Here is a 26,256-nt window from a genome sequence, read left to right on the forward strand (position 1 = left end):
ACAAGAAATGCACATTTAAGTCCTTTTCAATTTTTTTTTCCAAGAAGATGAAGAAGATAAAGTAGACCACAGCTGATCTTGCAGGGTTTTTGGACAGTCAAAAAAAAAATACTGAATTTGAGTCTTCTTAATTTGGCAAGCAAAAAGTATGTTTGAGGCATCTTGTTATAGTTTGCAACAAACTGTTATAGGCCCTAAGGGCAAGGCAGTAGAAATAAGACTCTTAAGAGAGCTGTGCTGAATAATATTTTCAGAATCGGTTCCTACTCTAATCAGTCATATGACCTAGACGTAGGGATAAGCTATTCACTCACATAAGCATTTAACATATTCTAAGCAAAGGGGTTCAAAGATGAAAAACAGAACTTCTGGTTTCTGGTCCAAAGTAAAAGGAACTTGAAGGTCATCACTCTGGCCTAAAAACAAGTAAGAAGCCAAGTACACTGAAAAATCAAAATACTTCTTACATCTAGTAGAGAGTGAAGACAATGATAAACCATAGCCACCATAAATGGAAAGACAGACAAACAGATATAGAGAATCACAATTTACTAAAAAAGAAACCATGATCAGACACCTCTGCAGAAACCAATCAGAGTAAAAAACCTTAAACTGTAACTAACAAATTACTGGATGCTCAGTGTAGACAGGTCTGAGAGTAAAAATTTCCAGGGTGGCCATATGTAGAAGGGCCCTAAGACTTTTGTGAGTATTAGCTCCAGAAGCCCAAACAGGTTTACAATCTCACAGTGAAAAATACAGAAAAATCCTTTGGTGCATCTAGCAGGCAAAGGCAGAAAGCAACAATTTTGTAGTACTCCAGAGCATGAGAGAATTCTGTTCTTCACAAGGTCTCCCTCAAGAGAAACTTCTTTACTGGAGTCTAACCTAGTGGGCTTTTTATTAGAACCCAACGGATCTAGGGAAGGAAAATATCGAACTCCACATCACACTAGCCATCCTGTGGCATGCAGTTAAAGCACTACAGAGGGAAATTTATAGCATTAAATGCATATATTAGAAAAGAAGAAATATCTAAAATCAATAATCTAAGTTTGTACCATAAAACTAGAAAAAAAAGAGCAAATTAAATTCAAAGGAAGAGAAAGAGAAAAGAGAAAAAAAATTAGAGCAAACCCAACTAATTGAAAACAGAAATCAGTAGAGAAAATCAGTGAAAGCTGGTACTTTGAAAAGATCAATAAAATTAATTAAACTTCTAGCAAGGCTAACTAAAAAGAGATATGATACAAATTACTAATATTACAATTGAAAGAGGGAACATCACTTTTGTTACCATATCCCATGGTAAAAGAACAATAAAGGAATACTATGAACAACTATATACCCACCAATTTGATAATCTAGATGAAATGGACCAATTCCTTGAAAGATACAATCTTTCAAAACTCACACCAGAAGAAATGGACAATGTAAATATCTTCAAAGAAATTGTATCAATAATTAACAACCTTCCAATTCAGAAATCTCCAAGCCCAGATAGATTCACTGGTGAATTCTACCAAATATTTAAAGCAGAAATTCTACCAATCCTTTACAGTTTCTTTCAGGAGATAGAAACAGAGGGAATATTTCTAACTATTCTATGAGGCCACATTAAAATAACCAAAACCAATCAAAGACATTACAGACCAACATTTCTCATGAACATAGAGCCAAAAATCTTCCACAAAATATTAGCAAATCAAATCCAACAATGTATAAAGAGATTATATTCCATGACCCAGTGGGATTCATCTCAGATATACAAGGTTGGTTCAAAATTCAAAAATGAATTAATATAATGCATCATATCAATGTGCTAAGAAAAATACATGATTATAGTAATAGATACAGAATTCATTCGACAAGATTTAATGCTAATTTCTGATAAAAACTCTCAGCAAACTAGGAATTGAGGGAGACTTCTTTAACTTCATAAAAACATCTACAAAACCGTATAGTTAACATCACCTGTAAGGGTGAAAAACTCAAAGACTTCCTGCTATGGTCAGGAACAAGGCAAGGATGTCCCTTCTCATAACTCCTTTTCAACATTATACTGGAAATCCTAGATAATGCATTAAGAGAAGAAAATGAAAGGCATAAAGATTGGGAAGAAACAAATAAAACTGTCTTTGTTCACAGATGACATTATCATACGTGTAGAAAATCCAAATCAGCAATAAAGCTCCTGGAGGTAATAAATGATAACAGAAAAATTGTAGGATACAAGGTTATTATACAAAAGTCAACTGCTTTCCCAAATACCAGCAAATGAAAAAGTAGAATTCGAAATTAAGAATGCATTACCATTTATATTAGCACTTCCTCAAAACACTTAGAATAAATATAAGAAAATACGTACAAGATCTAGATAAGAAAAATGACAAAACTCTGATGAATGAAGTCAAAGAAAACTTAAGTAAATAGAGAGATGGTCCATGTTCATGAAAAGGAAGACTCAATATTGTCAAGATATCAGTTCTTCCCAATTTGATCTATAGAATCAGTGCAATCCCAATCAAAATAAAAAAGCAAGTTATTTGTGGATCTGACAAACTGAATCTAAAGTTTGTATAGAAATGCAAAAGATTCTGAATAACCAACACAATACCAAAGAACAAAGTTTCAGGACTGATACTACTTGACTCCCATGATTTTGCCTTAAAACTGACTTAAAAGACCAAGGTTATATAATATAAACACCTTCATTTCCCCAAATCTTGGCGCAGTAGTTCTCTTTAACTTCACTTATCTGCTTTCCTTCTGTCTCAAAAAACAAAAACAAAAACAAACAAAAACAAAAACCATACTCCTCCACAGTGAAATGGCAAATCCTTCTAGATAGCCATCATTTTATATAGTTGTTTCAGTTATCTCTTTCCCACCAATGTTGGTGTTCTATATAACTCCTCATTTCAATACTCACCCTTCCCTAACCCTTTGCAGTTGAACTTCTACTTTTATTTCTCTACACATAATGGATCTCTTAAATTGGACTCTCATGCTTGGAAGGGAATACATCAGTGATAACACCATCATCCTTATACCCAGAGGTTTTACTCAGTGGGGTTGAGTGGGGCTCAACAATATGTATTTCTCATAAGTTCTCAAGTGATGCAGATGATGCTGGTCCAGAGAACCACACTTTGAGAACCACTGCTTTCTTGAAGATTACCAAAAAACACTTAGTAGCAACTGAGTAGGATTTTCCAAGTCTTCAACCTCCTTTATTGCTTCGGCTCTCAAGACTCATAATTTCCATGATCCTGCTCCAATTGTGTCTTCCATTTCATCCTTTATGCATCCCCCAATCTGACTAAATCAGTCAATGTTTTCTGTACATGCCCTGTGCCTTGTATTATTCTCTCTGCCTATAGCACTCTTCTTTACTCACCTTTGCTTGTTCAAATACATAGTTAAGTCTCAAAGTCTCCTTTTAAATGCCACTTCTTATGGAAAACTTTCCCTAAATAGCTCAACTCCCAGCCAACTGATAGTAACTTCTTTCTCTTTACCTTAGAATTTTACTTATATATCTTTTATTCAAGGGTATAACAAGAACCTGAAGCTTATACAATATATAGAAGGAGTTCTTTCTAGGAACAAAGATTTCAAAATTAGAAATATATAATTAAGTATAGGGCTTTGGAAGGAGCTCAGGCAAGTAAAGTTCTCTGAAACTTAAGCTCTGTTAGCTGCACAGTGATCCGCCTCAGTTCTTAGAGCGGTATTGCATTTTCCCTTTTAGATGGTCATCTTCTGGAGTACATATCTTTTTTTCTCTCTCTTCTTCTTTCTCTCTCCTTTGGCTTCTTCTTTTTCTTCTTTTAAGGGAAGCAGGTGAAAAAGAACTATGAAGTCAGATCTGGGTTTAAGATCTTTTCTAATTCACTCACTTAATTGGACTTCAGTTTCTTCCATTACACAAAGAGGGTAATAATATCTACCTTTGGAATTATAATAATATTGAATGTGATAGCAAATAAATATCTTTAAATAGTGTTTAGGACATGATAAGCACTGGATAAACATTAGTCTCCTGCTTTGGATGGTAAGATCCAAAGCCTTATGTAAGTAATTTTCAATTTCCCCAAAGACCTACCACCATTTCTGGCAAAGAATAGTTACTGAACACATATGGCCTATTTTCTATATAAAGGTTCAGAGAATATGAAATGCCTAAGCATATTGCTTCTTCCTCACTTTACAGCAGCTTTTATTATTACTCTCACATCAAGGAAACTACCTACTACCTACTCTGCAAATTCTGTCATTCTACTAGGACTTGGTTGAATTTAATTTAATGGGCAATTGAGCATCAGTAAAGCCAAGGGGTAGGAGGATGTCAGGAGGAGGAAAAGGAAGTCATTTACCACGTCTTTCACCTTGGTTTATATCAACCTATTTGCTGCCATTGTTTATAACTTGACATCACTTTTGGAATCTATCCTGGTGATCCCAAGGACATTCTCAGTTGCCTGTGGCATTCACTTACGTACAAAGCAAAAGAAACTACCTGATTACATGTTTTCTCAATTCAAGGAAGTAACAAAAGCAAATAATAAATTTTACATAGTTCCAAAGCATAACTTTAAATAATGTAAACAGCCTCATTCTAATATAAGGGACAAATTCAATCTAAAACCTAGTTTTTACATTTATGCTCTTTTAAAACTGTTTTTCCTTTAAAATAACATAGAGGAGAAATAACCAACACCACAGAAATACAAATAATTATAAGAAGATATTGTGAAAAACTATATGCTAACAAATTGGACAATCTAATAGAGATAGATAAATTTCTACAAACATATAAATTACCAAAACTGAAAGAGAAAGAAACACAAAATTTGAACAGACTGATAACCAGCAAAGAAATTGAATGAGTAATAAAAAACTCTCAACAAACAAAAGTCCAGGGCCAAATGGTTTCACAGATGAATTCTACCAATTTTAAAGAGGAGTTAATACTTATTCTTCTCAAGCTATTCCAAAAAATAGAAAAGGAAGAAAAATGCCAAATTTATTCTATGAGGTCAAGATTACCCTGATACCAAAACCAGATAAAGACACACACACACACACACACACACACACACACACATGCATGCACACTCACACAAGGCACCATGAAAAAGAGAGCTATAGGTCAATGTCACGGATGAACATAGATGCAAAAATCTTCAACAAAATATTAGCAAACCAAGTTCACATAATTGATTAAAAAATATTCACTATGATCAAGTGGGATTTATTCCTGGGTTGTATAGGTAGTTCAATATTTGCCAATTAATCAACATCAATCATCAATGATACATCCCATCAGTAAGAAAAAGGATAAAAACTATATGATCATTTCAAGACACGCAGAAAAGGCATTTGACAAAGTACAACATCCATTCATGACGGAGAACATATTTCAACATGATAAAGGCAATATATGAAAAACTCATAGCTAACATCATCCTTAATGGGGAAACACTGAGATCTGTTCCCCTAAGGTCAGGAACAAGGCAATGGTGTCAACTCTCCCACTCTTACCACTTTTATTAAACATCGTACTGGCAGCCCTAGCCAAAGCAATAAAAAAACAAAAATAAATAATGAATATCCAGATTGGTAAGGAAGCAATAAAACTTTCACTATTTGCAGATGACATGATGGATGACATTTTCTATATAGAAAATCTGAAAGAACCCACCAAAAAAACTGCTAGAACTGCCATGTAGTATTCCATGGTATAGATAGACCACATCTTCTTGATACTACATGGCAATGAGAAACAATGAAATCTGGCCATGTGTAGCAACATGGATGGACCTTGAGGGTGTTATGCTGAGCGAAATAAGTCAAGCAGAGAAGGACAAATATCATATGTTTGCACGTATAGGAGGATTAGGAGGAACTTGACGGAGGAACAAGGGGGAGAAGAAGGGGGGAAATGGTGGGGGAAAGGGAGAGAGGCAAACCATGAGAGACTCTTGAATGCTGAGAAAAATTGAGGACTGATGGATGTGGGGGGGAGGGGGGATGGGCATGGAGGAGGACACTTGTGGGGATGAGCACTGAGTGTTATGTGGAAACTAATTTGACAATAAACTATTTGTAAGAAAAAAAAAAAGAAATAGCCAGTCTAACAACAACAACAACAACAAAAAACTGCTAGAACTGATAAACAATTCAATAAAGTCACAGGATACAAAATCAATGTACAGAAATTTGTTGCATTTCTATACACCAATAATGAAACACCAGAAAGAGAAATTACGAAAACAATTCCATTTCCAGTTGCACCAAAAATAATAAGATATGTAGTGATAAACCTAACCAAAGTAGTGAAGGACCTTTAATATAAAAACTATAAAACACTAATGAAAGAAATTTAAGATGATACAAATGGAAAAACATTCCATGTTCATGGACTGGAAGAGTAAATATTGTTAAAATGTCTATACCACCCAAAGCAATCTACACATTTAATGCAATCCCTATCAAAATACCAACAGCCTTTTTCACAGTGTTAGAACAAATGATCCTAAAATCTGTATGAAACCACAAAAGATGCTGAATAGCCAAAGAACATTGTAAAAGAAAAGAAAAGCTAGAGACATCACAATTCTGGACTTCAAGTTATATTACAAACCTGTAGTGATCAAAACAGTACAGAATTGGCACAAAAAGAGACACATAAATCAATGGAACAGATTAGAAAACCCAGAAACAAACCCACAACTATATCAATCTTCAAAAAGCAGGAAAGAATATCCAGTAGGATAAAGATAGTCTCTTCAATAAATGGTACTGGGAAAACTGGACAGTAACATGCAAAAGAAAGAAACTAGACCATTTTCTTATACCATACATACACAAAAATAAATTGAAAATGGATTGAAGACCTACATGCGATACCTGAAACCATAAAAATCCTAGAAGAGAGCACAGGCAGTAACCTGTTTGATATCAGCTGTAGCAACTTCTTTCTAGATATGTCTCCTGAGGAAAGGGAAAAATAAACTATGAGGATTACCTCAACATAAAAAGCTTCTAAACAGTGAAGGAATCAATAAAACCTTTAGCAACCTACATAGTGGGAAAAGATATTTGTAAATAACATATCTCATAAAAGGTTAGTATCTAAATATATAAAAAACTTCTAAAACTTAACACCCAAAAATGAATAATCCAATTTTTAAAAGGGCAGAAAGTACAAACAGACATTTCTCCAAAGAAGACATCCAGATGGCTAACATACACATGAAAAGATACTTGATATAACTCATCATCAGGTGAATACTAATCAAAACTGCAAGAAGATATTACCTCACACATGTCAGAATGGCTAAAATCAACAACAAAAGAAACAACAGGTTCTGGTGAGGATGTGGAGAAAGGGGAACACTTGCAATGTTGGTGGGAACTGGCGCAGCTACTCTGGCAAATAGTATGGAAGTTTCTGAAAAAGTTAAAAACAGAACTACACTATGATCCAGCAATCATACTACTGGATGTTTACTCAAAGAATACAAAACCACTAATTCAAAGGCATGCATGTTTATAGGAGAATTATTAAAATAATCCAGATAGAGTAACAACCCAAGTGCCTATCAACTGATAAATGGATCAGGAAAATGTAGAATGTATGTGTATACATACACATACACACACACATGCATACATAATGGATTATTACTCAGCCATAAAAAAAGAATGAAATCTTGCCATTTTCAATGACCTGGATGGAACTAGAGAGTATTATGCTAAGTGAACTAAGTCAGAGAAAGACAAATACTATATGATTTCACTTATGTGTGGAATTTAAAAAACAACAAATGAGCAAAGGGAAAAAAGGGGGAGAGAAACAAGTCAAAAAATAGACTGTTAACCACAGAGAACAAGCTGATGGTTACCAGAAGGGGGGGTGGGTGGAGGCATTTATTAAATAGATTTTAGGGGTTAAGGAGTGTACTTGTGATGAGCACTGGGTAATGCAAAGAAGTACTGAATCACTATAATGTATACCTGAAACTAATAATGCACTGTATGTTAACTGGAATTAAAATAAAAACTTAAAAAAAACTTTTCTCTCAATAAAAAGAAAAAAAAAGGTCCCATTCTTGGTCAGCAAAAATTATAATAAAGTTACTTTTAGTAGTATGTGAATTTATTTATACTAACTGTAAAATTTTTTTAAAAAGTCAAAATTTCTGGTATGCCATTTCAAGCCATTTAGCCTGTTATACAGGAACACTTTCACTTGCTCTACATTTTTTAGCAGAACTTTTTCCAAAGCATCAAATTATGAAATATTCCTTAAACCCATGGGCCAAAGCAAGTGATAAGAGTCTATTCCTATGTTGATGACAGTGATGGTGGCCTAACAAAGTTTAGTGACCATTATCTCAAAGGTTAAAAAAAAAAAAAAAAAAAAAAATCTACTTGAGATTAAGCCACAAAGATTTAACATTCAGATTTCATAAGAAGTGGCTCTATAGGGCACCCAGATGACTCAGTCAGTTGAGCACCCACTTCTGATTTCAGCTCAGGTCATGACATCATGATCCCAGGGTCATGGAATGGAGCCCAACATCAGACTCCATGCTGAGTGTGGAGCCTGCTTAAGTTTCTCTCTTTCTCTCTCTTCCCTGTTCATACTCTTTTTCTCTAAAAAAAATAAAAAGGGAGGGGCCTCTATTCTACTCTATCTCAATTTTAAAAAATAAAACAAAGGGATATAATAATCCTGTCTAGAGTTACGGGGCAGCCCTGCATAAGAGATTTGAAATATAAATATAATTTGAAATATAAAATATAAAACTACATTTATAGGACATAAAATGTAGGAAGAATGACTGTTCCTGTCACCAAGAAGTAATTCTAGAATCGGTATATTTGAATACCATGCATATGGTCAATCCAAGGCTAAAATCTATAAGGAACACTTCAAAATAATACATGGTTATTTTCACTTATTAAATAATAAAATAATTGCTTAGTAAATAATTTTTGCTTGGTAAATATTGGGAAAAATTTGAAATAATCCATACTCTGATTAAAATTCCAAATAAATAAACTGAACAAAGCTAATTTAGGGAGTACCACCTGTTTGACAGAGTTAGATTAAGTAAAATTTACAAACAAATTAGAGTCAACAACAAAATATTTCTCTTACTGAAATGGAAAACAGTTTTAAGAGTTCAAATCTAAAACATGTTATAATTTTGGTTTATTTAATGGCTTCTTTCAGTTAGTAACGTAGCAATCAATTACATATTCTACAAGTAGAATCACATTTAAAATGAACCAACTATATAATTTTTGACCTCTGCAAACTAAATTATCAGATGCAAAAAGAATGACTTCATAAACAATAACTTGAAATATGTAATGTTCAATATTGGCCCTAGTCTATCATAAGAATGTTACCAATGGGTTTTCCCAACAGATTGGTCTAAGCTCCTGAGATTTACTTACTGAACACAAGTCTAACAAAGCATGCAATATTGAAATCTTACCCTCTGGCCAGGACTTATTGAGAAGGAAATATTCTCTAATATGGCATTTCCACCATCTGTATACTTTGCTGTGAGGTCTTTGACTGTCATTTGGCCCCCTGAGGGCCAGATGTCATCTTCCCTCACATGCAGATTCTCAGTAATCATAACTTTTGAGAGCTGGGTGTCTTTGGACGGTTTGAATGGCTTGGTAGGTGGTTTACTTTCTTCTGTAGGCATGTCGATAAACCTGAAGACTCGGCTCACAGATCGCATCTGAAATGAAATAACAATGTTTTATTTTTGTTTAATAACTGCAGGCAGTGTCATAGTTAGTGTGATTTCCTAAAAAAAATAACATGTAAGATGTGACGGCTGACGGTCGTCACTTGGTTATTTGTCAGAAGGTTTTTCAATGAACTAACAGGAAATAATTAAAAGCTTAACCAAGAGAATTACCTGGATTTATATAAATGGGCTCTGTATAGGCCTGTTTATTTTTGTGAGTATTTAATTCTCAGTTATGCAAGCCACACATAAAAAGCCAAACTATACTCAAAGGAATAGATGATGTCAAGAGGGAAATTTTTTCTTCAACTATGAGCAACATTGCAATCTTGTACAACTGGTATAATAGAATGTTCTACACCTCAAAACCACTGCTAAAGATTCTTGCCTTTCTCTCAAACATTCTTAAAAACTATCTATAATACCAGGGGTGCCTGGGTGGCTTAGTCGGTTAGGCATCTGACTTTTAAATTCGACTCAGGTCATGAACTCGTGGTTCGTGAGATCAAACTCCATGTCAGGCTTCACGTTAACAGCGTGAAGCCTGCTTGGGATTTCTCTCCCTCTCTCTCTCTGCCCCTCCCTTGCATGTGTGCTCTCTCTTTCTCTCAAAATAAATAAATGAACTTTAAAAAAAACCCTACCTACAATTCTATGTCAGCTGGGTGGCAACGAATCCTTGATGCTTAGTAAATTTTGAATGACTTCACACTAATCTTCAAATTTAAGTCCTTGTCCCATATCTGTAGTTAAATAATTACATTTTAAATCTATATACCTTCCAGATCAATTTCCATTGCTGAGCAAAATGTCATTACATATAAAAGTTGTATTTGAAATTAAATACACATTTTCTCTATAAGCCTATTTAATAAATATATTTTCAATGTACACAGAAATAAAAGAGCTCAAATATTTTTAAAGGTTCTTAGCTTAATCCTTTAACAAGTTTGAAAGAGAGAGAGAGAGTGTGAGTGATGGTGGGCAAAGAGAGAGGAAGACAAAGAATCAGAAGTAGGCTCCAGGCTCAGAGCTATCAGGACAGAGCCTGGCGTGGGGCTTGAACCAATGAACCATGAGATCATGACCTGAACTGAAGTCAGACACTCAACCGACTGGCCCACCCAGGCGCCCCTGGAATATAATTTTAAAAACAGTCTTACTAACAACAGGCACTTAAAAGAAATGTTTGAAAAAATTAATAAAGGCATAAATATGCGAATGATTACATATATATGAATAAATAAGTGAATAACAAGAAAGAGCTGAAGACTGAATTCACTCAATTTCTATTTTTAATGCATCATCCTCCGTGGCTCAGCCCTTCCCAGGTATTAACCACTGACTGGACAGAAATTTATTGCTTTTTTTGTCTTAAAAGTAATTACTGATTCTGGCTTTACTCAGTTAAGAATTCAACGCTCTCCTTTACAATGTTAATTTATAACCTTATTTACAGTTAAGGCTTAAATTATTAAGGCTTTAAAATTATTAAATTATTAAATGATTTCTTATGTTGTCTGTTTTCACATGCTATTGATCAAGTCTGCTGTTTATGAAGTTCTTCTGTCTAGTAATTTGGTGACTTCATTTTTTTTTCACTTTGAAAATACGTTCAAATTATCTTCAATAATTTTTCAAGATTCAAGAGGAGAATCCTTTTAAGCCAAACCCATTGTTAATGGAAGTGAAAAGTATCCAAAGCCCACATCCATTATAAATAACTCTAGACTGACTCCCATACATGATATTTTCAAATACAAATTATGAGCAACTTTCAAAGGTTGTTAAATCTTGATTCAGTTACTTTTTATTAACTTTGAATTAAAGTATACTCTTGAATTTCATGGGCATTCATTTTCCTAGAGAGCTGCTAGGCTATACAAGGTCTGGAAGATCAATTAGAATTGTAATTGATGCTGAGATGGAAATGCCAGAGAAATAGTTCAAATGTATTTAAAATATTTTATTGTATTCATCTTGCATAAAGATAACACTACTCTCTTGAAATCACGGAGAGAAATATAGCTTAGTTTTATAAAATAAAATGAGACTGTTGACATTTCTGCACATCAATGCTATGAAGAACTCTAAACTAGTCTTTGTTAAATGCTTTAGCACATCAAGAAAGACACTATGTATCAAAAATCCATCATACCTTAATACTTCCAAACTGGGAGCATTTAAATATTGTTATCTAAACTACTCCAAATTATATGTAGTGTTATTAGAAAAGGACACTTAAAACCACTATTTTGGCAGTACTGATATGTATATATATATTTTTTTTTAATTAATTTTTTTGCATAAGAAATTGTAAAGAGAATAGCAAATTACATATTCCATTAGTGAGGCTTACCATTGGGGGTGAATGTAGAACTACCAAAGTCAAATGTAGTGGAATGTACCTATCAAATTTAGAAAATGAATTTTTCTTTTTAAAAAAGTTTGTTTATTTACTTTGTGTGTGTGAGAGAGAGATAGACAGCATGAGCATAAGCAAGGGCAGGAGCAGGGAGAGAGGGAGAGAGAGGATTCCAAGCAGGCTTCATGCTATCTATGCAGAGCCTGATGCTGGACTTGAACTCACGAACTGTGAGATGATGACTTGAGTCGAAATCAAGAGTCGGCTCTTGATTTAAGTGAGAGACACACTTAACTAACTGAGCCACCTAGGCAACCCTGGAAATGAAAGTTTCAGCTCATCATCTTTCATATAGTCTAATTGCTTAAAGTGACCCAAGACAGGCTACTATAGTTACCCACAGCATGGTCAAATATCTCTGACCAAGAACAAGTTCATCTTAACAACGGGTATTCATCCACAGCATATGAGCAGACACTTTTTCAGTTCAGTGAATTAGAATATTTTCTGATGAGGAGAAAAGGTGGTTAGTGCAGACACCTGCATCATGGTCAGTTCTGCAACTACTAAAATGCCATTGCTGAATAGATGACGTGACCAGATCATATCATGAATTATGAATTCCTTGTACCTCAAAGGCTCTCCAATGATCACATTCTACTTCCATTCTATTTGTTTTTAAAGAGAAAGCCACATTAGAACCAGAACAAAAAAATCACTTCTGATCTTTGAAGTTTCAAAAATTGGCTCTTGGAACCAGAGATAAGATAGTTGAAAATTCTTAGCTACATGAATATCGGCTTTAAAGTTTCAAAAATCAAAGCCTGGAAGACTCAAAGCACAGTGTTTATGCAAAAACAGTAGCCAGAGATGAATTTATGGTAGATAAAAAACAGTTTCTCTCCTCACCCAAAATCTGATTCATGAGTGGGGTTTAACAAGAGGGCTTAGATACCAGTTCCTCTAAAAATGAGTCCTGCCCTGCAACCAAACTCTAGTTTGATCCTTGAGTAGATTTTGAGTACTTTTTGAACACAGGAGGCCTATGCCTCAATTTCAAGGTGGAGTTGAATTAGGAATTAAACATTTCTTAGAGAAACTTCCAGTGCTTGGCCAGACATGGAACCACGAGAGTGGACACAGGTGCTTGGCATGTCTAGACCCAGATAACTTGGCAGAGTTTCAGATTTTCCTGTTTTTCCAGATTGGTGCTGGAGGGAAGCCAAATCCCAATTCTTTAATCCCTCAGGGTTTTCCATGCCTTGGGGATGGTAGAAGTTGAGAGAGAGCTCATCAAAGAAGAACTCACAATCAGGACCAGAAGAACAAAGATTCAATCTCCCTGCACTGTACTCGTCTAGGTCAAAGAGCCACATAAGTGCCTCAGAGACAGGGAGCGCATATAAGGGGCAACCTGGGGCCAGATGCTCCCTCCCCTCAGGATCTAGGTATTCTGTAAACCCCATTCAGAATTTAAATTCATTTCCAACAAGATTTCTGAATACGCTGAGATTGCTTCTTGCACTCAGCAGCATGTGTGTTCAAGTAGAAAATAAATTCAACTACAGCAAAAGTGGGGTGTTTCTTACACACTTGATTTCATAGCTGAAGATTCATAGCTAACCCAGGATGGACCCAGGTTTGATGGAACTTAAATCCAAAATGGAAAAAAAAGGGACTCTTCTTAGAGAATCAACTTTATGCATTTACGGGGCACCTGGGTGGCTCAGTCAGTTGAACGCGCAACTCTTGGTTTTGGCTCAGGTCACGATCTCATGATTCATGGGTTTCAGACCCATGTCAGGCAGGCTGGAAGCCTGCTGGGGATCCTCTTCCTCTCTCTCTCTCTCTCTCTGTCTCTCTCCCCACCCCCTGCTTACACATGTTTTCTCTCTCTAAAAATAAATAAAGAAACTTTAAAAATATGAATTTATAATTAAGTATAGGTCCTCCAAAGGTGTCCATGCAAGGGAAAGAAAATGAAGCTTATACTCCAAGGGCTTAATGTTGAGCCCACACTGCCTAGTACAGTAACCTTATTCAAAGCATTCATTGTTGTACCCTCCCCATCTAGTGCGTAGCACCATGCCATCCCTTAATAAATCTTTGTTAAGGATGAGTGAATCCATTGTTCTACCTCATAGGCAGTAAGCAGTATCTGGGCAGGGTGAATGACAGCACTATGAGTCCCTCAGTAGGCAATCCAGGCTGCAATCGTACCTCCCACCTTCTCAGTCTGAAAATATACACTGCTACCTGGATTTGAAGGAAGTGGCAACTTGTCAAACAAATTTTAGTATCATCTAGTTGTTCTGAGTTGAGTTTTTTAATGTAACTTAATCCTTTTTCTAATTTAGAATGTCTGTTAGCATTTTCATGTGATATGAAAAAACCACCATGCCACTGGATAGAAATTCAGATTTGGCAATTATCAGAGTGACTGTCGACTATAGACTCACTGCCTCATCCTGCACAGTGAAGGGGCTGCCTGAGGAGGAATGAGGGGCAGCTCTGTGTGGCCCCCTGACAGGAAAGCCTCAAAGTAGCCATCACCGGCTTAGGTAAAAGCACTTGTCTTAGACTTTGAGAAGTAAATGCTGAAGGCAAAAATGACACTTGGACGTTGAGATGCTCAACCTATTCTTCATGTGAAGAGGAAAACCGGACATAATCTGTACAGACTTCTATAAAATTTGAGGTGGCATTTTTACTTGAGAATCAGCTGCTTTAAATTCCTGATTTTGTTATTTAAATTTATTATGCTGCAAAAATTCTCCTGAGTCGATCTATAAAACTGAATCTCATTATCCTTTATAATAATTTCTTGGGGTGTCTGGGTGGTTCAGTCAGTTAAGCATCCGACTTTGGCTCAGGTCATGATCTCATGGTTTGTGGGTTTGAGCCCCGCGTCAGACTCTGTGTTGACAGCTCAGAGCCTGGAGCCTGTTTCAGATTCTGTGTCTCCCTCTCTCTGACCCTTCCCTGTTCATGCTTTCTCTCTCTCTCAGAAATAAATAAAACATTAAAAATTTTTTAATCATTTCTGAAGTTACTAATCTAAGCATCAGGAGAACAAATTCTTTGGGGAATATGATGGTCTTAACAACAACAAAAAAAACTCCACAGCCTTATCTCAATTTTAATTTTTAAGGAATTTGTTCAATGGAAAAAAAAGAATGATTCCTGATTTTCCTTTTCCCTTGCTGTTGACCAAGAAGGAAGTAAAAACTTAAAGACCTTCTCTAGAGCAAGTTAGAAGACCAGACTTCTCTTCCTCACAAAAATATCTGCTCTATTTCCTTTTATCCTTTTGGTTGTTTAAAAAACAGGGCATCAAAATTATGCATTAACACCTAAACTATATGCATAACACCAGAAGAGTCATGATAATAGAGAATATATTTCACAAGCCAGACATCCGGCTGGCAACACTGTAAAGAGATTTCATAACTGGTTATTACAGGAAGATGACAAGAAATAAATGTGAGGGGAATCATCTGCAAAACTGATACAATGTGAAAAACTTCACACATTTTTAAGAGAAATTTTTAAACTGCGAAGTACATAAAGGGAAGGTTTTAAATCATCAATTCTTCCTGGCAGGCCCAAAGTACATGCTTTTTAGATCTCACCAATACAGCCCTAAAACCCAGAGCCATATCACAGTCATTAGCATAAGCTTTAGGCCATGTATGGACTTATAAGATAATGGTTATCATGAAAACAGATTCTCTGTTTAAAACATATTCCTGAAACTTTGGTCTATCTTTTTGTGTCTATTACTTATGCTCGAGCATTTAAAAGTCAGTCAAGGTTCATAATGCTATCAATTAGTAACAGCATAAGTGAGTTACTTATATTATACCACTCTAATCCTTTGTAAATTATTGTAGCCCCTATCTACACGAATTGTTCATTGCCAACCTGTGGCAAGTCACATGGCAAATCAATGTCACTTTTACTGACTGCAAGAAGCAATAGATGCGGTGCTCTTGACACAAGAGAAAGGAAATCCATTACAACCAACAACAAAAGGCATATCTAAAAAACACAGTGGTATCAAATATGTTGGCATCTATTTTTAATAATGAAGAACTTTAGTAATCATGGTACTAATGAAAGGTCTCACATCACTTATTGAATTTACTACTCATACTTAAAACTTACTTACACTGTATCTGATATTATTATTTTGTAAAAGCTCATGACAGGCAATCAGCAAGTGCTTGGTGAATAAAATTGGGTCTATGTGGTATTCATTAAAAGTATTTCAAAGAAAATCTCAAGAAGAGGAGCCTAAAATATCACATCAAAATACTCTCTCAAAGTTTATTTAATAAGATTTTTCTCTAAGCATCATAATTTTGAAATATTTTGGCTTCCCAAGTACTCTGTTATTAAGTATCATCCTTTATATGCATTTTTTGCATCATAGATAGAGATATCATTAGCTAATATATAGGGCAAAGATGACTGCTGGTGTTCCATCAATTCCAAAGTAAATTCTGTGCCAAAGACAAGAGGTTAGCAAAACTATGGCCAAATCCAGCCACACCCACTTGTTTACATTAGCTCAGCAGTTGCCGTAACTACCACATAGCTCACTAAGGTGAAAACAGTAACCATCTGACCCTTTACCTTAAACGTTTGCTGACCCCCTGCTAGGACACACACAAAAAAATCAGAGCTAAAATGGATTAGAGATAATCTAAGCCAATGATTCACAAGCTAGATACACATGAGAATCACCCGGAACACTTCTAAAAATATGGACATCATGCTCATTGACCCTGCCCCTGACCCAAAAAATTGATCTAATTGATCTTACAGGACCCTAGGTAACCTATATTTCTATAAAGTTTCCTCATGTTCAGTGAGGTTGAGACCCTCTGATCTAATCCATTCATTCTTGGTACAAATGAAAAAATTGAAACACAGGAAGTTAAAGTAATAGGCATAAAGTTCAACAAATTTTGTTGACTTTCCAATACTCTGGCAATTCTTTACGGCTCTCATAAGCCTCTCCTACTAATCCAAGATTTTAGAACAGCTCAGTGGCACTTTCTTTATTTGTTGGCTCTAGTAACACACTGGTTGAGAGTTCTTGCACTCTGACCAGTGCAGCGGTGAATCACCGGTTTTAGCAGTCAGGGATAGTGGCAGGGAGGTCTAACTCCTGTGAGCATCTAGAAAAATGCCTACATTATATGCCAATCAAGATTTGAAATCTTTCATACCAAAAGGATGTAGAAGAGAATGTCAGAGCTAAATGGACCTTAGAAATTTTCTAACCAAACTGTTTCCTTTTACAAAGTTGAAAAGTGAAGCCCTCAAGAGAGTTATGACTTGCCTAAGGCCATACAACATCTTGGTGATAAGGCTAGAGTAGAAAACAGAGTAGAAAGCAAATCTTCAGGACAGAAAGAAAATGTTTGGATGAAAAGAATTCTTGGGACAGATGTCACGAATGGAAAACATGCCACAAAGCCTCATGAGATGAGACAAAGAAAGATATGATTGACAGACCATTAAAAGAGAGGAAGGGCGCCTGGGTAGCTCAGCTGGTTAAGCGTCTGACTTTGGTTCAGGTTGTGATCTTGGGTTCGAGCCCCATAACAGGCTCTGTGCTAACAGCTTGGAGCCTGGAGCCTGCTTTAGATTCTGTGTCTCCCTCTCTCTCTGCCCCTCCCCTGCTTGCACTCTGTCTTTCTCAATCTCTCTCTTTCTCTCTCTCAAAAATAAACATTTAAAAAATTTTTAATACTTCAAAACATTTTTAATGTTTTATTTACTTCTGAGAGAGAGAGAGAGAGAGAGAGAAAGAGACAGCATGAGCAGGGGAGGGTCAGAGAGACAGGGAGACTGAGAATCAGAAGCAAGCTCCAGGCTCTGAGCTAGCTGTCAGCACAGAGCCCAACGTGGGGATTGAACCCATGAACCGTGAGATCATGACCTGAGCCGAAGTCGGACTCTTAACCATCTGAGCCATGTAGGCACCCCAAAAAAATTTTTAAAAAGAGGAGAAAAAATAGGAGAAATGAATCCTCCCCTAAAATTCTTAAGCAAAAACTGTTTTCAATACAAGAGAATTAGGCACAAGGAACAACAAAGAAAAGCCCTTTTTTCTTCCCATCAGGCTTCTTGCTGGTCATTGTACCATCAGTCACCTGATCCTTACTGGAATCCAAAATAAACACAGGCAATAAAAGGATAAAGGAGAAACAGAGGGAGTTTCTATTGACAGAAAACTCTTCTCAGATTGCATCAATCCTGCAAGAACATTCTGGAACATCATTAACCTGAATCTAAAGTGTGAGCCCTACAGACATGCAGTCTTCCCGCTCACCCTAGTGGCCTCCTTCCACTTGGGTTATTATTAGGAACACATATGACACCAGGCATGTATTATCTGCTGCTGTTCTTCGAGAACTAAGGAAGCAGGATAATGTTTGCATGTTCAGATCTGGTAGCTATGATATCACTAAGTGGTAGACAGTTCTGAAAATACATGAATTGTCAATTGCCTCATTCAAATAAGAGACTATGAGTGTGGATAATTAATTTACCAGTCCCTGGATGGCTGGGTATTGCTATACCACCTTTGTACCCATTCTAACTCTTATTTATTAGTCTTCATTCATTCGTGGAGGCAGAAATATAGGTATGCTCTGCCTCTTTAAGATACATGATGCTTAAGCAGCTAACAGTGGGACAAAGAGAAGCTTTATGGTACTAAAAATCCCAGGCATCTTGTGACTCCAAAGGAAATAAACCAGTACACAGATTTGTTAAGAATACAAAAATAAACACACACACACACACACACACACACACACACACACACACACACACACACAAAGAAGGGGGATGGTCTCCAGTAGAGTTATGAATGAGAAATTCATTGAGAGATGGTTTCTGAAGCTGGGAGTCAGATGGTAACAGCTAGAAAGAATACAGGTAGAAGAGGGTTGGACTAGAGCTGATGTTCAGAGATCTATAAGAGGAGAGGCCATCAAAGAGAATGAAGAAGGATCCAGAGAGGTAGCAGGGGCAGGCTGGAGAGGCATCACGGTAGTGAGAAAAGAAACACCAGGAGAAGGACTCGTTAATGACATAAGTACTGCTGAGAGGGTAAGGAAACAAGGACTCTGACTCTGGTAAGATGTTGGTCATGAGTCGTGGGGGTGATAGAAATCAAGTGGAGTAGGCTGTGGCAAGAATGAGAAGGAGGGAATGGAGACATGCCCTCTTTCAAGAAGCTAAAAATAGATCAAAGAGGTGCTTCAGCTAGAGATCAAGCGGAGATAGTTTTATGATGGGGAGAGGGGTCCCGCAAAGAAGAGAGAAATGCATAGTATTGGCCTTTAAATAGGAGCAAAGACACAGATGGAAGGTAGAGCATATAAGCAGAGGTGTAGTAGGGTGGAGAAAAACAAGGAAATTCTTTCTGGTTGCATCTGTTTGTTTCTATGAAGTATGTAACAAGGTCACTGACTGAGAGTGCAGGTGGTGGAATTATTGGAGCTTCTGAGAAAAGATAAGAAGGTGGGAAAGAACTATCTTAGAGAATATAGTAAAGACTTTATTAGGAAAATGTAATAAAAAAGGGTTGTCGGTCAGCTTTGAGTGCTGATAATTAAGATGTGTATTCAGTCACAAATACAAAGTGACATGAAATAAAGATAAGGAAAGGTTATCATCCAAATATTACCCTTCCTGGTTGGAAGCTAATAAAAGTATGCAACTGATGAGCAGAAAAAGAAAAGTCATTTGCCATGTATAGCTTCATAGTTCTGTTTATATTTCAATCTATGCCCATGTCTAAAATAGGCCAGATGGGTAAATGAAGCCTAAAAACTGAAAGTGTGAATCAAAACATCCTGTTTACTCTGTTTAAACTCAGATCTAAGTTTGGTTAAGACACTTAGTAATGTAAAATGAGAATACCTTGAGTTTTTCCTTCAAAGGTCACAAGGACCTTCAGTGTTAACAACATATAGATGTAAAATTTTGGGGCACAGCTTTCTCCCCTCAACATATGCCAGGTGAAAATAAAAAGATTACTATACAACTTTAGCAGATATATAAGTAAAAGCTGTATGATGGGAATTAAAAACTAGATAAATGCTCATGAGGGCCCAGGAAAGACCATGTGTACTATTTGGCAGGGAAATGAAAACTAACATGATCACTTTGATATTCAAACAAAAGAACATGACTTTTTAAAATGAGATAAAAATGTAAACATTGATACTTTTCATAGACTGTATTATAACATAATAGTTCTTTGCAAAGATTCTTTTACGCCAGAAGATGAAAGACACAATGTCACAACACAGGTTACAAAGCCCAGGATACTCATAAAAAAACTGGGGAGGTAAAAATACTTAATGAAACTATAATGGAGATTGGACAAGTGGAATAGAAATGTACCAAATGTTTCAACATCAACGTACAGAGGTTTTTTCCCAAACCAAGAAAATTAATACAGCAAAGAGAAAGGGACTATGCATATACAAGGTAAAGAGATAGTTTTAGACAAAGAGGTGAAGTACATGAAGATATTAACTGTAAAGTCAAAGTTGTGGGAAGTTTGTACAAAAAAATTAAATAAATGAAAGCACAATATCAATTTACTATTTTCCTATTTCTACAAAAACATTTTTCTTTAAGTTTATTTATTTTGAGAGAGAAAGAGAGAGGGAGCAGGGGAGGGGCAGAGAGAAAAAGAGAGAGAGAAAAAAACAAACAAACCCAAGCAGACTTCACACTGTCAGCACAGAGCCCGACACAGGGCTCAAACTCAAACTCAGGAACGGCGAGATCATGACCTGAGCCAAAATCAAGAGTAAGACACTTAACTGAGCCATGCAGGCACCCAATGCCAACTGCAAAAGTGTAAGAGTTAAGTGAGGAGATAAATGGAGTCAGGAAAAAAGCTGATCAAACTCCAAAAAATAATATTAAAGGAAATGAGAGACTCCCTACCATAAATCATGTTAGGGCTAAATTACATTTTGATGAATTATTAATAGGCTTCGATTAAATAAAATATTAAGATTCATGGGCAGGAAGAGGGAATGAAAAGATTTTTCCCTAGAGATATTTTTTATGATGATATTTGTTCTGATAGGAATTGTTATATAATTTTCGTAGCTGAATGACCATGTGCACACTGGGAACATGGGACCTATCTCAGAAGGTAGAAAAGGAATCTAGCCAGAACGTGTAATGATGGTGTTGTGTAGTCATTCTCAACTTGACTCTCCTGCCCCTCTGTATATGCAGTAACGGGTATGTGATGTTCAGTGCAGCACTCCAGACAGACAAATAGAAGTTGATGATGAAGCTACCCTTGAAAATCATGCATTTGCTTTTTTTTTTTAAATTAAAAGTGGGAAATCTGCCTTTCTTCCTTTTTTCTCTCACTCTTACTGCTATGGGCTGTGTGCCCCTTACACAGCGTTCACTCAGTTATACGCTAGCGTGGGCTCTGCATTATAGGGAACCAAGACAAATGAAACAACAAAACCAAAACACGGTCTTCAAAAACACTAATAAAGTATATAAATGTGTGGGAATATTGATTAAGCAAAAAGTGAGAAAGCAAAAATAAACACCCTAAGAATGAGAAAGGGGTTATCACTGAAGACTAGAATTAAAAAAAGAAAATACCACCACAGATGTAATGCTAATAAGTTAGAAAACCCAAGATAGGGAAGGGTTTCTTAAACAAGATACCAAAACATAAAGGGAAAGATTAATGAAATTAACTCCACTGAACTTAAAAGCTTCTTTTCATCAAAAGGCACTCTAAGCTAAGCCATTGACTAGTGGACCATGTTTAAAATACACAGAACTGACAGCACAGAATTCATAAACTTCTATGAGTCAATTAAGACAAAAACTCCCACTCCTAGAAAAATGGGCAAATGACAGAAACAAGCAATGAACACAAGAGGAAGCCCAGATGGTGGATAAATGTGTATTACGCAGCCCTATCTCCTTAGTAATCACTTCACACCCATACAGTTGCCAAAATTAAAAGGTCTGACAAGCTCACGTGTTGCTGAAGCTTTGGACCTACGAGGATTCTTATACTCTCTTGATGGGAGTATAAACGGATATAAGATAACTAACAACAACTGCACACCATATGGTAAAGCTGAATGTGGGTAAAATCTGTGACCCAGTAATGCTACTCTTGAGTATCTGTCCTAGAAAAATCCAGGACAAGAAGACTGTACAATAATGTTCACTGTAGCACTAGATCTTGACTGTGGTTGTATATGCAAAGGAAAGAAGACATACACAGTAGCCTTCAATGTATTTGTAATGTTTTATTCCTTAAACTGGAGGTAGGGGGGTGGGGGGCATATAGTTGTCCCTTATGTTACTACCTATACTTTTTGGTTTGTCCAAATTTTGTCATCAAAGTTAAAAAGTAATAATTACTTACCAAGCTGTCCACATCTATGCTGGAGTTTATAGCCCACTGCAATGTACCCATGATATTCATGGCTAGAGTTAGAATAATACCAACTGTTCCTTCTCCATCACCTATGGGTGGGGGAAAAAAGATATAAACAAACTTTATATTATTTCTCTCTTCTGTGAACTGTTTTCTGCTGCCCCTAGGGTATATGTCATGTTAAAGTTATATTTCAATTTTGTGCTAATTTTAACCATCTTTGATATCAGGTCACCACAGCATCTACCACTAGTAATAATGCCCTGCACATAGTTAAGCACTCAACCAATGTTTTTGTTTTGTTTTGGTTTGGTTTGGTTTGTAGTATTTTTAGTCTTGATAAAAATAGGAAATGAAGAAAAGCATTAGCAAGATGGAAAAGGAAGAAATTCAAAATGAAGAAAAAAGAAAGAACAACAACAAAAAAAGAATTAAGTACTTTTCAATCCCAGTATTACCTGGTTTCAATAAAATAGACTTAGGCCCAAAGCATTCATCTAAAAAAATTTTTGTATAATAAATTCTGTATATACACAAACATACAGATATTCATTTCTGTAAGAGTGATTAAATATTAGGAAAAAGTTGCTCTTTTTTTAAAAAAACATGCTTCAGATATTGAAGGGGCTTCTAGTTTTGGATAAATAGCGTGATTTTCTCTTTTACTACTTCTCTGTAAGTAATCATACCTTCAAAGACTAGGATGGACAATGCAAAAAAACCTCCTATGTCTGGATGAGCTCCTCCACAGAGAAGTCAAAAGCAGGACACATGTGTGTCTGAGCAGCATCCAGATGTCTGGGTATGTCTTCTGTCTTCATGAGGAAACTTTCTCTGCTAATCAGATGCTTTGGGGAAGAAAGTGGACTTAAAGTTTTATGTGGAAGTAAAACTCATGGGTCTACCATTAGGAAAGAGAAAAAAAACTGCCTTTTATGACATTTTAAAAAATGACTATTTCACCCAGGAAGAACAATACTTAAGTGCTTAATTAGAAAAAAGAATTTTCAGGGCTGGAGGGGACCACTAATATATGGCCATATTTTTCTAACAGGAAAGTTCTTAAATGATTAAAACTTTAGGTTATCAAGTCTCAATTGAGAGTCAATTCTGGCATCTATAATGCAGGATAAAATTGTCACTGGGTTCTAAAATTGTCACAGGGTTCTAAAATAGGGAGAAATAATTTGTCCTATTATTATGAATTGAAATTTTTTCTTCCATATTTCTTCTGACAGAAGACAAACCATAGATAGTAGATATGTGCTTTTAATGCTAAATCGTTTATTCTAAATAGATAAGATTTATGGAGGCCCAAAATATTACTCATTCTAAAGGTTAAGATGAGAATAAGATAATATTTTAATAATAAAAATAATAAGATTTAGGGCTATTTACCAGGGAACAGGCACTATACTGTTTTGCACAAATTATCACATTTAATGCTCATGGGAAACTATAGGCAGGTACTATTATTACATATATTTATACATGAGGAAAATGAGGGTCTTAGAGAAACTAACTAATATGTACAAGTTACTATAGCTGAAGACCAGTAGAGGCTGGGCTGGTATTAGCCATGCGGTTAACATTCACTCCAGCTGGGAATCAGATTTCACTGACAAGTACTGAACTAAACTGACCTGTAAATGCTTTGACTACTACCCCCAAGGATAGGTTAAGTGGTTAAGGATCAGGACTTAATGAGATCCTTAGCCACTATTTTATAGCACATTACATATTTGTTTGAATTCACTGTTAACGGATCTTTGTTCATTCAGCCCTCTCTGATCCTGTTTCAAATAACCTGAAGGAAAAATTTTACAATTCTGAACGTAAGAGAAACTTTACCACTAAGGATTGAGTTCATTTGCCTGCCCACTTATACTCATTTCATAGAGTCCTTCCCATTGCTCTAGCTGACAAAGCAATGAGTGTGAGGAACCCATTACCCTCACAGAACCCAGTTGAGCCTGTTTTCTGTTCTCTCCAGTACTTCATAACTAGACAAAGGCACTCTGCTGTTAACTCAAGGGGCCTAATGAGGAGGCCACGGAAAGTCAACGTGGCACAGAAAGATAGGAAAATTAGTCTTCAGAGAGAGAGAGAAAAATGGATGAAGCAGCCACAGAAAGCATTGGACACAAGCAGTATCTTGCCTCAAGACATGAGAGAAGAGCTGAGTCTCACTCTGCACACCTATTCCTCTTCCTTGGGAGGCCCAGCAGGTCTCCTGCCCTGGGCTCCGCGAGGCACTCCAGTGACTGCAGCCTGCTGCTCATTTTGTCTGAGCAGGATTCTCTTTGTGCAACCAAACGAGCCCTCAGAGCAAGCAGTTGTTCTCAATCCATGTCCACTGTCACAGGTACAAACAATTGCAAGGCTTCTAGCTCAGTAACTCAATTTCTTAATTTAGAAGAACTCCTTTGTCTGCATAGATTTTCATTTTACTAATGGTGAAAGGTTTTCTTGTTTTCACCCAAAAATGTTAAAATTCAGGACACTTATATTTTTAAAAAATATGGTACTTCTATCTAAGTTACTTCACTTCTATGGTAGTTTTTCATCTTGTAAAATTCACGTAAGGATAATGAATTACACCAACTAGTGGTTAAAAAAAACAAACAAACACAAATTTACCAGGGAGGGGGATTTTGTATGTGGTATAAGTGGGGATGTTTCTTTTCCTGTATTCAGAGAGCTCTTGAATAAATGAGATCTATTACTGTTGAAGCCAGGATGCTTTGCCAACATGAGAGTCAAAAGATGACATTTTTCTTTCGATCACAGATTTGTTATCTGATACTCTCAGTGTCTGTTTTTCCCAAACTGTAAAGCTGAGATAATAAAATACACAGCTGTAATTCAAAGAAGTCATTTGTTCAACAATCAATGAATTTTTGGGTTAATAAACTGTACCCCAAATCTATTTAAAGAAAGATACCTAAAATTTTTAACGAATAAGAATGTAGCATTTTGGAGTTGACAGTGTTTTAAATTAAATAGTCAGTTAAGAAGTTAATAAGTTCCTATTACCTGTTGTTAAAATGGAAATGAAGGTGACAGCAATGAAGAATATGACAAAAATTATTTCCATTCTCATCTGGAACCAGCGCAGTGTTGACAGGTATAAGAACCAGTTGGCGGTATGTAAGTTCAGCGCTTTGTGAAACAAAGTTTCAAAGTAAGGCTGACGTCCAAAGGCCCGAAGTGTCCACAGTCCTTTTAAGCTTGTAACAAGATGAGTGAAAATTGGACTCCTGCCTGTGAAATATTTCCATAGAAAACAAGGCAAATCATGTCAGTACATAATGCAAATTCTTACTACCACATACCTGAGAAAGATAAGCTTCAAAGAGAATCATCATTGGTCAAATGTCATTGGTTAGAGGTTTTTCATACTGGTACCATTCTTTGAATAGATGCAATTCATTATGTTTTGAGAGAGAGAGAGAGAGGAAATGCACACCTGCGTGCACACACAAGTTGGGAAGGAGTAGCAGAGGAGGGGGAGATGGAGGGGGAGGGAAAGAAAGAGGGAGAGGGAGGGAGGTAGAAAGATAGAGAAAGAAAGAGAGAGAGAGAGAGAGAGAGAGAGAGAGAGAGAGTCAGTCTTAAGCAGGCTCCATGCTCAG

The 26,256-nt window shown here is 36.2% G+C and overlaps 1 protein-coding gene across 1 annotated transcript in view; it reads right to left on the minus strand.

Moving 5' to 3' along the window:
- Positions 1-26,256, minus strand: part of LOC120224616 (cystic fibrosis transmembrane conductance regulator) — a gene marked incomplete at its 3' end in the record, with an annotated part of 156,580 nt that overhangs the window by 15,973 nt on the left and 114,351 nt on the right. The window contains exons 20-22 of the mRNA XM_039222876.1: positions 25,658-25,885; positions 22,610-22,710; positions 9,519-9,773 (exon numbers count right to left, since the gene is read on the minus strand). Coding sequence (XP_039078807.1) covers positions 9,519-9,773; positions 22,610-22,710; positions 25,658-25,885 — 584 coding nt within the window. The remainder of the gene's footprint in view (positions 1-9,518; positions 9,774-22,609; positions 22,711-25,657; positions 25,886-26,256) is intronic.

Source organism: Hyaena hyaena, unplaced genomic scaffold (assembly GCF_003009895.1).
Source record: "Hyaena hyaena isolate Hyena2069 unplaced genomic scaffold, ASM300989v1 scaffold_1206, whole genome shotgun sequence".
In the NCBI taxonomy this organism is placed as follows: Eukaryota; Metazoa; Chordata; class Mammalia; order Carnivora; family Hyaenidae; genus Hyaena; species Hyaena hyaena.